We start from the raw sequence: 13,054 nt of genomic DNA on the forward strand, positions 1-13,054 counted from the left end.
TGTGACATTCCAGCACCTTATTCCCACTTGGTGTACTCTGATCTTTCGCCCCCATACCTTCTTTTCCACTTGACTCTCCTACACCAACCATATTTTGATAAGGAGGATGATTTATGGTTCCCTTTCTAGTAGTCCCCGTCAACCTTCTTTCTGCCGAGGTAGTGGCTAGTTGTTTTAGAGGTTTGATGTGATCCCTTACAAGAGGTGCTTTTGTCCATTCCCCGTACCATGTCATGCCTCCCTTCGTCCCTTCAAACGTACATTCCAAATTAGCATGACCGATCTTCCTGCATTTATAACAAAAGTCTTGTAGTCTCTCATACCTGAATTCGATCCAAGATTCATTATTGTTGTGTCTTCGCAGCCAACACCCTGAAATGAGGGGTTTTGCCGTATCAATGGCAACTTTCGCTCTAAAAAATCCTCTAGCCCTTGCCGGATCTTTCGTATCCACCACTTCCCCAATCTTGGATGCTAGGCACCTTAGATTTTCAACTGAGTTCATATTAGGCAGAATACCCCTGATTTAAACCCAGAAGGACATAATATTCATCTTAATTTCCTCCAAGGCAAGCTCATGTGGCCACCTTTGGACTACAAAGTTTTGTTTCATCACTGCCCAAGGAGCTTGATCTAAAATCTTCATAGCAGTGGATTTGTCTTTCGTGGTGATGATGAATGTGTTGCCTTTTACCCATTTGATATCTATGTCGCCGAACTCACTCCATGAAGATCTAAGGATGTTTCTAGTCCCCCATTTATTCAAGGTTTTATTTGCCATAACGTTACCCACCAGCTTGACTCCATGTTCCAATGTGGACAGCTCTATATTCTTCTTCAGATGAACAACCAAATCCTCTATCTCTACCTCTGCCATCTTCTTCCTGGTTTGGGTTAATTTCCAGATGATTATTGAAAGAGCCATCAACAGATTTGAGTTCGACACCTTCCCCAAACTCTTACCATTAATACGAGATTTAGTTGTTCCTGGGTAGTTGACCCTTTCCATGGTTAGAGTAAATAACAGAGGTAGTTTAAACTTTGGTTGCCTACTTGGATTTGGCTGTTTGTATTTAATGCAGGGATCCATACTGTGAGAGAGCGATCTGCCCATCTCTTTAATTCTCTTTGTGCCTTTTTTCCTGGTAGATGGGTATCCGTATTCTTTGAAGCTTGCCATAGATTCAATTCGCACCAGCTTCCACAGATCTGACAAGAAAGGGAAAGAAATGACAAGAGGGAGGTTCTGAAAAAGGCCAGAGACAGTAGATCTAGGGGAATAAGGGTTTGGATACAAAACGTAGCAGGGTATAGTTTGGTGGGAACAGGATCGAACTAGGGAAGAGATTAATGAGATGGCTGGTTGTTGGGATAGTAAAGAGACCTGAATGGTTGTTGGAGACCGGATCTGAATAAAGGAAGCAGAGAAAAGCTTGCAATAAAGAACGAAACCTCACAGCGGAGGGACTCTCACACAGGAGAGAAATTTTTTAGTGTTTTTTTCTTTTTATTGTTGTTGAAATAAGTGCTTTTGATCATAAAGTTAACCCAGCGCAAAACGGGCATTGAGCAATTCGGAATCCACCAAAAATAGACAAAACCTCCAAAGATTTTTAAAAGATCGTGAACGAATTTGAATCACAACTCCAGGATAAGCCTTCATATAGGCATCAGATCCTAATTTTAATGGTGATTGAATAATGGAATAGGATTACCATTTATTGAGTTTTCTTTTTCTATTTTAATCCAGAGAAGATTGGAGTTTAATCTTGAAAAATAGGTTTGCACTAGATAGTAATGCCCGCGCATTGCTGCGGGATAGAAATCGGATGCAATATATGAATTTGAACTAATAATATATGTTGGAATAACATTAATTAATCTAAATAAAAATATCTCAGGATAGGAAAGATTTTTATTTGCTGCAAAAAAATTCTTATTTTGTTACTTTACATAGGTAATTCGCTCCAACTTCCTTGGTATCATTGCTCATCTCTGCGACAACTCTTTGACATTCCAAAAAACTAAAAACGAATGCAAAATTACCTAATCAAAATTTGAAGCAAACTGATTGAACAATAAAAACATTTGCAGACATGCATATAAGTATTAAATGTGAAAGGAGAACAAACCTTTTGCACAGTGGTCATGAAGCAAGTATGCATTAACAAAATCATCAATGTGATCCTTCAAATCCTCCAAGAAAGTGGCTTGCTCGTTCTTCTTCCGGCATGAAGCGTGCACGGAAAAATGCATACAGAAAAGAGGCAACAACATAGTGCAGCTTTATTATTTGGGTTGAAAATAAAAAACAAAGTAGCTGAAAAACTCAAAAACATCATAAACTGGACATCTTTTAAACGCAAAATTGTAATGTGTTGTTCATGCATTTGTATAACTCTGACATATCCAATAAAACACACCAAAACAAAGAATGAAATTTCACACAACACAACAAAACACATTAATCAAACAAACCCCAATACATAATGAAACAAAAATCAAATATTCAAAATTCAAATAATTTGTAAAACATGAAAAATTACAGGAATAAATGAAGGAGAAGGAGAAGCAACAAAACTTAACAGTCTGGGGGAAGTTGAGACAAGGTATTGCAATGGAAGTGTCGCTGAAAGTCTATAAATAAAATTGACCTTCTTGGTGGGGATTTGGTTTCAGTTTAGTTACAGTCTCTGATGGGATCTCTAAACTCTTCCTCTTTCTCCAATGACCCAAAATTTTCAACAAAAAAAAGGGTAAATTTATTAGAGATTTTGAGGTAATTGCTAAGATATTTAAAATCCAAGCATGAAAACTTTACAAAGATAAATTTATAAATTAACTAATTAGGCTTTGAATAAATGAAGCTAATTCCTTTATAGTAACAAATTGTTGGTTAAAATACTACAATTTGATTAAATATATAATAAAAGAAAAATAGGAAAATGATGCTTACCAATATGGACATGTGGATTGCTTCAAAAGAATGTAAATGCAAGGTTATTATCCCAATGGTTTTGTCTGCAATAAGAAGAGTAACTAACTTAAATAGAATCATCATTGCTACTTGCTAGTCTTCCTACACGATCTAATCACATTGACCATAAACTATTACATGCAACTTAAAAAATAAAATGAAGATAGAGAAATTCACTGAAAAACTCGAAAACACTTGCCGGAAAAACTCACTGATAAGCATTTAGATATATTTGAATAATTGCACAGTTAAAGCGTGATAGCTACGATATTCCTCTAGGCATCAAAACCTGGAACACATAACTAATGAGTTTACCACGAAATTGTCAAAAGAGATTATACGACCATAAGCTACATCCAGTTTCATGGCATATCGTATCAGTTTATTAAAATCTCCTTGCAGTCTGTCATTCAAAAATCCAACTCAAGAGTAAAAATCAACAACAGTAACTCATAACAACATTGTAAGATACCACATCGTCCAGGGGAGTGGAACATGTAAGCCTTATATGTATATTCCCATCTCTACCTAGCAAGAGACCTTTTGGAAGCTCACTGGCTTCGGGTTCCATAAAAACTCCAAAGTTAAGCGAGATCACGAGAGAGCAATCCCAAGATGGGTGACCCACTGGGAAGTTCTCGTGTGAGTTCCCAGAAACAAAACCGTGAGGGCATGGTCAGGGCCCAAAGCGGACAATATCGTGCTACGGTGGAGTCGAGCCCAGGATGTGATGAGGGCCCAAGTTGGGATGTGACAATTTGGTATCAGAGTCAATCTCTGGCTGGAAGTATGCCGACGAGGACATCGGGCCCCTAAGGGGGGTGGATCCTATAAGCCTTATATGTATATTCTCATCTCTACCTAACACGAGGCCTTTTGGGAGCTCACTGGCTTCGGGTTCTGTAAGAACTCCGAAGTTAAGCGAGACCGCACGAGAGCAATCCCAGGATGGGTGACCCACTGGGAAGTTCTTGTGTGAGTTCCCAGAAACAAAACCGTGAGGGTGTGGTGGGGCCCAAAGCGGACAATATCGTGCTACGGTGGAGTCAAGCCCGGGATGTGGTGGGGGCCCGAGCCGGGATGTGACAAACATAAATTCAACATAACACAGAAACAATTTCACTACCATACATAAAACTCCATAAATTCCTTACCACATAAACCTTGAGAGGTCCAATAGGTCTAGAAGTCTCAAAACCTTCTCCATATTCAGCTCCAGCCGCATGAAAACACCGAAAAATAGAGGGAAAAAAAAAACATAAATTCATCAAAATTCCCTACCCAAAACTAAGCTAAAAAATGGAAAATATTCAAACCTCATAAGCTCTGGTTTCCTAAACGCCACATGGATCTACATTAGAAAACATTGAAGTAGCGGTATAAAAGTGAAAGATTAAAGACATTTCAGTACAATGCAAGTGGTAGACATGTCAAAATTAAGTTTTATTTGATAATTATCAAGGAATATCATTTATAAATGACAAAACCAAATTATAGTTGTAGCAATGATTTCACCTTTGTTTATTTTTCTTTTACAATAGGTCCTACATGTGTCTTAATCTCTTATAAACAGTTATTTGATTGAGTCTAAAAGCTTCAATCAAACATTTCAACAATAAAAGATCTTTGATCCATTCAAATTATGTATTAAATTTTATTATCAAATATAGGTGCACTGGGCAATTGAGACTCATGCAAAACAGAGGAAATACCTACATACTCTTGCACTCTTTCCCTAAGTTCTGTCTACTGACTGTGAATTGTAAACAACAACATTATCAACAATGTTTACCCTCGGTACGCAAAAAAAATTAACAGAAAGAGGCCCAAATTTTTAGTATGACAGATGATATTATAAATGTTATTAGAATGAGTAGTGATAGAATGAAGCAAACTATATGCACTAGTTAATTGAGACTCACCCAAAACAGAGGAAATACTTGCATACTCTTTCACTCTTTCCCTAGGTTCTATCCACTGATTGTGAATTGTAAACAATGACATTATCAACAATGTTGACACTCGGTACGCAGAAAAATTTAAAAGAAGGAGGCCCAAAATTTTAGCATGACAAATGAGATTATAAATGTTATTAAAATGAGTTGTGATAGAATGCAGTGCAGATTTTTAGATGGTCACATTAATCTACTGCATTTATCTATGTCAATATCTCTTTATGAGATGTGAATGCGGTAACCTATAAAATGTTTGAATTCCACAAACAACTGCACATCAATTCTCGAACTGCACAACTACTAAATTACAACAGTACTATATCGATGACTGAAATGATCTTTAGAGCATCTAGGTACCCAGGTTTTCGATTAAAAAATTTATCCAATTGAATTCAATTTAAAAAATGATCTCTCGGGCATCTAGGTACACATGCATGCATTCAAGTGCACAAACACACTCAAATGAGTTATGAACTAACAGAAAACATACCAAAGGCAGTGGGAAGCAGTACGTCGATGTCAAACATGAAACTTAGCTGATTCAACTAAGCGGGCCTGCTAACCAGAATGCTCAGACTTGGATCATATTTAAAAATACCCATAAATCATCATGACCTCAATCAAATATAATCAAGATAAGAAAAACATAACAGGCACATATCACATAATCATCAATAGCTAAATTAAACCCAAAAATTAATCATGATCATCCATTTGTATATCAAACCATGACAAAGATTTAAAATTTATTCCTAATCCATCAAACTTTTGAAATTTTTACAAACCGGGTTCAATTTACTACACAGAAAATCTAACAATACAGAAAAATACATACCTTTAACGCCAAGAAAACCTTCACAATATGAGAGGTTAAGTCAATCTACCACACAAAACCCAGATGCAGATTTACATCAAGCATCAAACTTTTCGAAAATTCGAATCAAATTTCATAGCAAAAGGAAAAAATCATCCACAATGAGGCAAAACCCAGATGAAAAAACTCACATTGATAGTCAGATCCCACCACCAGATCTCAGAATGCCACCACAGAAGCCAAATAGAAGTCAAGAGAGAGAGAGAACGTGCGAGCCTGCGAGGTCCAAACAGTGTCAAGAACCATATTTAAGCTTCGGTCTCCGACGTTTCAGTGGAGGATACAAATCAGAGGAAGAGTGACAGATGAGGAGAGGCGAGAAGAGAAGATCGTAGAGAAAGAAATGGAAACGGAAGGAAAAGTCGGGAAGAAAGTCCTAGGGAACCTTTGATGATGATCGACGCGTAGCCAAAAATGAAAGAAGCGGAAGCCGAAAGAAGGATCAAGAAAAGACAAAAAACAGAGGGTTAAACGATGAGTGACGCATGGCCAAAATGGGTAAAACCGAAATTTTGCTGTACCAAGCCAACAACAGAACATGGGAGTGAGAAGAAACAAAGGGTATTTCCACCATTTCACTGTTTACGAACAGTGAAAAATAGTGTCGTCCTAACTGAGTTTTAGTATATAGATAATGTCTCCCACAAAAGGTGAAGACGAATGCTCCAAACGAGCCCTCAGACTTGTAAGGTGTCAGACCAAGTAGAAAGCATTTGCGACAAAAAAAAATTGGCAATTTAGTTACTCGTATAATGTGTCAGACATGTGTATCTCCTATGAAAGATGCATGTGGGAGTCCAAGATAGTAGATATAGCTTCATTTAGTGCGTTCACGACAAACTTAATAATAAACGGACTTACTCTTATAATTAGACAGATGTGAGATGCTAGATAAAGTAGACATCTGTATCTCTTATAAATTAGGCTGCTCATTATATGGCTTAGCCAAACTCTTTCTCTTCTTAGTGTAAAAATATCGATGTACTAAAAAAAAAATTACTCATAAAATTTGACAAATTTAAAGTGTTAGACGAAATAGAAACTGCATATCTCGGAAAAAAAAAACACAAAAAAAAACATACGTGCACGTCGAAGACAGTAAACAGCTCCAATCGGTACATTCACGGTATAGAAATGGCAATGGCATAATTGTCTTTCCACAAAGTTCCATTTTAGCTGGATGCTTTTGGATTTCTCATGATTGTTCCATAGAACTAAGGTCCAAAATATGGAAGAAAGTCAGAAACACAACTCTACCGCTCAATCGATTATGTTCCCCTTAATCCAAGTTTCATGGCCACATATCTTTTTGGCTATAAAATGAAAAACCTTTATGTTGTAACATGAATCAAATTTCCATTTCATCCGAGAAAAGCCTTATTTTTCTCAAGAATGCCTATCATTTGAACCAATGAGGTTAATCGGTATTTATTTGACACTTGTGTAAATAATAGGTCGAATTTGAGTAGTCAAATTCTTTTGCTTCTTGACGTTCTCTCCATGGGCATTGAAATTATTTCAATTTCTTGACTTCCCATTTATTTGACACAACAGAGAGCGAAAGTATTCCGATTTCTACTTCTCCGTGATTGACAAGAACTATCTGATTTTGCTTGTCACTCACGGCAAGGCTAATATATACTTTATACATGGTCCAAAGAAGGCATCCTTATTCTTGGTCGTCGCCTCGATGGCGTATACTAATTTTAACACAAATTTAGAACAAGTTGATCGCACATTCCTTCATTGACGATAACCTTGCAGCTTCTCTTTACCGACTCAGTAGACACGCAGCTTCTCTTCTCTCGGAATTCAATAGGGGAAGGATGACACGAACAAACTTCATCGCGCAGTGGAACAAAAGCTTTCCTTATTTTACCTAAACTGGTGTGGAGGACGCATCCTAATGGTCCTTGACAATGGGACCGTTAAGAGGGCTATCAGTAGGCTCGGTGCAAACCTGCTTGGAACTTGGTGCATCCTGTGGTAGGCAGCCCCCTAGAACAAGTGCAGCTTTACAACCTTTTTGGTCTTCTAAAAGCTTAATTTCAGACTTATGGACTACAACCTTGGCCTCAATTATACACATGTCATTCACAAGATATCCTTCACGGTCGTTGTAAAACTCGCTTAGAGGAATTAAAGACGCGAAGCCCGATTCACTTTCCCTTTTAGTGAAAACATGTCCAGCATCTGCAAAGTCCAAATATTCATGATCACAATAGAAGCATAACAATTTCTAATATAGAAATAAAAATAAGGGGTAGCTCGTTACATAGAGTACTTAAAAATAAGTAACGGAAACAAAAACAGTTAGTCCTAGAGCATTAGATCCAAGAATAAAAGACTTCCACGATCAGCGAATGTAAGACTCAAGGTCAAAACAATCGAATTTCAATTGCTTCAATCCCGCAGAAAGAGATTGAAGGTCCAGAATTTAACTATCTATTTTAGCTACTTATTTCAACTGCTTAACAAACACACTGGTTGCCTATAATTATATTCCAAAAACAAACGTTGTGCAGAGCAAACCCAAGTACATACTCACCTCACCTTTAGCTAACATTTGAGGCCAGACTACCCAAATCGGTAAAAAGATATTATTTTCAATAAATTGGGGTGTAAGATTCAATATTGATTTAGTAATATGTGGTAATGTACCTAAACAAAGGGCCAAAGTCAAAACTCATTGTAAAACTTGATTTCAATGAAAAAACCATATTCTCCAAGGATGAAAATCTATCCCTACCTTAAACTAAACGGGTTTTATCACAGGAATATTTACTAAATAGAAGCTAAATACTCAATTGCCATAACTTCAAGTAAATTTGAACAGTTGGGCTTTCAACGGTAATCACCATTTTAGACATGAAAAGTTATACTGTCACTCCTAGGTGATTTACTATACTAATTAATAGCAGGTAAACTATCAACCATGCTGCAGATAAGGTATATTTGCAATTGAGTATTTAGCAGAAGAAAGATATCCAGCATCTCAACCTTCAGCTGCACCATGTTAATTAAACAATCATGGCTCATGCACGCCCTTTTCATTTTCAAAGGGTCTAAGCCAACCAGCCAGAAATGCAGACATAGAAATTTGGTTTAATTTTTTACAGTTAAAAGGAAAACAAGCTTCCGTTGTCAGAGGTCGTTAAATATAAGATATAATTTTCAGACTCCAAACTGGAAATCCAAGCAGTGATAACACATTGAAGTTTCACATTTAGTAGAGAAAATAGAATAATACGAAACCTAGCAGTAATATTTGACGGTTCCTGGATATTCTGAGGAAATGAAGGGAGAATAAAGAAAGAGAACATGACCTTAATTGTCTTCAGGACCCGGGGAAATTACCATTTGAATGTTTCCTAAAGGGCGACCCGAAATACAGCAAAAATAATATTGAACAATAAGATGTTCCTCAAGTTCTATGATTTTCTTCAAGGGAGATCTCCCAATAGTGGAAAGTATTGCTAGCATACTACTTCCGTGCTAAACCTAATTAATCTTTTGAACGAGAGATACAAAATTACCTATTGCCTTTCGTTTATCTACTTTCAGTTCCATATATAGTAAAGTTCAATAAAAAGTCGAGAAGGCAGTCGGGCATTGATAGTAAGCGTGAGACTAAATCAAAGAAAAACCTCCATGACAGGACACAGCAACGACTAGTTCCCTTCGATAATTTAGCTTTACCCTACAAATTATAAACTAACATGGCAAGAGACAAAAACAAGGATGAATGTGAAATAAGCAACAGGAACATAAAAACAACGTACCCTTTGTTATTGACTTGCTGCTCTGAAGTTGATTGACGACACTCAAGCTGAAGTGCGCATATCTAGCCCACCCTTTTGGCAATGTTGAAGAACCAGTAACATCCAGATAGACTGACAAGTAGCCTACGGTTTTCTTCCCACGTGGATACATAAGGATTCGCCTGATAGAACCAAGACAGGTGGAAAACCATAAATAGCACAATGCAAAAAGAAAAATTTAAGCTTGTGGATGGTACGAGACAATAAAATACCATTCAAAACAACCGATGACGTAGACATCAGAGAAATGCTTGACGGCATTTAACTTAGAGAAATTGTCAATTTTCCATGTGAATGTCACAGATGCAGCATCATCCTTGTGAATATTCAGTTCCTCCAATTTCTTTACTCTTCTACAAACTCAGAGTAACAATAACATGTCACCGTAACACTAAATACCATACAACAAAAACTAAAAACATAAGTGTGCAACCCGCAACAAACCTGCATTCTATAACTGTGGGAAGAAGAAACCTGGGCTGAGCCACCCTACAGATATCCTGAACCAGAACAGCCTCGCAGCCAGGCGGCGGAGCATCGAAATAATGGCACCCCAACTCCAATGTCAGCCCAAAATTGGCCAAAAAATCAGCCACGCTGTTTTTTTGCCGGTACACATGCTGCAGAGTGTAGCTTTGGATTTGGTCAAGCAGATTCAGGCAATTCCTAATCAGATTTTGGCTATTCGTAATCTGATTCAGGCACTTATTAATCAACTTAAACTGAGGGTGTTTCGGATACAACTGAACCGGGCTGAACACGAGAGTCACCGCCATGGCTGAGTCGGTTTCCACCTCAATTGGGACCCACCCAGAATTCCAGGCAAGTTCCAGGCCTCTGTACAATGCCCAGACCTCAGCCTCAATGGGTTTCTTGCCCGTTCCCAGATTTTCAGCAAACCCACGCAGCCATTCTCCGTCCTGATTTCTGATCACGCCGCCGCCTGCTATGCACCCTGATCCGCTGCGGTAAGTTCCGTCGACGTTGAGCTTGTACCAGCCATGTTGGGGGAAGCTCCAGCACAAAAGCACCTCCTGCTTGTTTTTATGCTTTTTCTTTGTGCTGGGCGTAAATAGAAGAAAACCCATAAGTTTAAAGGTCTAAGCATTAAAGATGAAACAAGAGAATCAGAGAGATTGATCGAGAGATGAACCTTCCCATGGACGATTCCGATAACTCCGGCTCGGAACCAGACTCACTCTGCAACTGCAACTCAGTCATGGTTAAAGCGGATTCAGGGGGAGAAAGACGAAGAGTTGACTATGGTTGACACCAGTGTTTCTTGACTTTGCAGGCGTGTGAAAAACCTGCCCGAAGCAGTTGGGTCGCTGCTTATGATTGTTTCCAATGACCCATTTATTACTATCACAATCTTTTTAGCGGTAATTAAGAGGGATTAAATTTGAATTTCAAAAATAATGAATTCGGAATTAAATTGTTGTAATGTAAATATATCGTTGTATAAAAATATAAATATATCATACTTTATTTGGTAGAATAATTAAGAAGTATTTGTGAGTTGTTATTTCAAAAAGTATTTCTTCAATAAAAATTTGTGTTTATAATAAAAATACTTCTAGTACAAGTTTTTTTGTTTTTTTTTTTTTTTCAGGCGTGTGGGTTAAACAAAAGCGATTTCTAACAAATCGAGAGTGTTTCAGAGACATTTACTTTCTTTGGACAGCGTATGAAAAATTTTCACTTTTTTTGGGACACCCCAGGGAAGCAATGTTCTTGGATTAACCCTCAGATTATTTGCATAAAACAAAGGCTTAAAAGTAGCAATGATCTCACAATTTTACCTCTAGTTTAATTTTAGTCTCTAAACTCTTATATTACTTTCTTTAGTCCTCGAGCTTAATAATGTGTTTCACCATTGGTCCTTTTCCACTAATTGTCACATCCTGGCCTGGGCCGCCACCACATCTTAGGCTCGACTCCACCGTATCACGATATTGTCCGCTTTGGGCCCCAACCACACCCTCACGGTTTTGTTTCTGGGAACTCACACTAGAACTTCCCAGTAGATCACCCATCATGAGATGCTATCGCACGAACTCGCTTAATTTCGGAGTTCCGATGAAACCCGAAGCTAGTGAGCTCCCAAAAAGCCTTGTGTTAGATAGAGATGAGAATATACATATATGGCTTACATGATCCACTCCCCTAGGCGATGTGGAATGTTATAATCCACCCCCCTTAGGGGCCCGACGTCCTCTTCAGCACACTTCCGGCTAAAGATTGGCTCTGATACCAAATTGTCACGTCCAGCCCCGGGCCGCCACCATATCCCGGGCTTGACTCCACCGTAGCACGATATTATCCGCTTTGGGCCCTGACCACACCCTCACGCTTTGGGCCCTGACCACGCCCTTACGGTTTTGTTTCTAGGAACTCACACGAGCACTTCCTAGTAGGTCACCTATCATGGGATTGCTCTCGCGCAAACTCGCTTAACTTCGGAATTCTGATGTAACCCGAAGCCAGTGAGCTCCCAAAAGGCCTCATGCTAGGTAGAGATGGGAATATACATATAAGGCTTACATGATCCACTCCATTGGGAGATGTGGGATGTTACATTAATGTTGTCTTCTTCTTTTTTTTTTTGGGTTTAAATCTAGGGGTATATTAGAACTTCAACTTAAAACTTCGAAAAACAATAGAAGAAGCTAAAAATTAAATTAAAATTTATAAATTGATATCTAAAACTTAAAACAAAATGAAACTTGAACTATAAAAATACATTGAAAATGGTTAGACTTTAGCAACTTGTAAATATTAGGCAATGCAATTTCAAAGTTGGTAGGAGATCAAACTATAGCTGAACTTAAACAACTAAAAAATCACATATTGAACTAAGGAAAAAAAGTCCTATATATTCAATTTTCTTACACATAAAAAACATTGATTATTTTAGGTTTTTTTTTTTTTTTTACTTTTTCATATACTCGTAAATTTATTGAAAAAATAGACGGCGTTATTGAGAGGACCAATGGTACAACACATTGTTAAGTTCGAAGACTAAATAAACTAATGTTAAAGTTCAAGGAATAAAATTAAATTAGGGGTAAAATTCATGGGCCATTCTACAATTAAGCCTAAAACAAACAATTATAACAAAAATGAATAAAAAGATAGGGAGGGAGGCCGGCCATGCATGGTGGACCGGTGTGGAGAGACCGGGGGGGATGGTGAGTTGGGTATAATTTTTTTTTTTTAATGTGCTAGAAATACGGCCCGATACATCAAGTATAATAATAAATAAAAAAATTAGGACTTAAATCAAAATTTTTTTTAATTTAAAAACCAATTTTCAAGTTTTTGAACCAAGATCATATCGAATTGGAAAAAACAAAATCGAAAATGAATCGTTTCGAAAAAAGTGAAAAAAACTTAAGCGAATAGTAGTTTCGGTTTGATTTTTGGT

General features: G+C 37.6%; 1 protein-coding gene and 1 long non-coding RNA gene across 3 annotated transcripts; both read right to left on the reverse strand.

Annotated features, from left to right (window-relative positions):
- Positions 1–1,901: 1,901 nt before the first annotated feature.
- LOC139189284 (uncharacterized) lies at positions 1,902–2,256 on the reverse strand. Its single transcript, XR_011573015.1, has 2 exons — positions 2,133–2,256; positions 1,902–2,024 (listed from the first exon to the last, which is right to left on the reverse strand). It is a non-coding gene; the product is annotated as an uncharacterized lncRNA (long non-coding RNA).
- A 5,063-nt stretch (positions 2,257–7,319) lies between these two features.
- On the reverse strand, positions 7,320–11,069 carry LOC139189126 (uncharacterized). Of its 2 annotated transcripts, none has more exons than XM_070807399.1 (5): positions 10,781–11,069; positions 10,072–10,689; positions 9,840–9,980; positions 9,589–9,749; positions 7,320–7,999 (listed from the first exon to the last, which is right to left on the reverse strand). In XM_070807399.1, exons 1-5 carry the CDS (start codon positions 10,846–10,848, stop codon positions 7,710–7,712), a joined length of 1,278 nt encoding a protein of 425 aa, XP_070663500.1. In that variant the 5' UTR covers positions 10,849–11,069; the 3' UTR covers positions 7,320–7,709. The 2 variants fall into 2 exon arrangements, with proteins under 2 accessions (XP_070663500.1, XP_070663501.1); XM_070807400.1 differs by having other exon boundaries at positions 9,840–9,977; positions 10,781–10,966.
- Between the last annotated feature and the right edge of the window lie 1,985 nt (positions 11,070–13,054).

Source organism: Malus domestica, chromosome 11 (genome assembly GCF_042453785.1).
Source record: "Malus domestica chromosome 11, GDT2T_hap1".
NCBI lineage: Eukaryota > Viridiplantae > Streptophyta > Magnoliopsida > Rosales > Rosaceae > Malus > Malus domestica.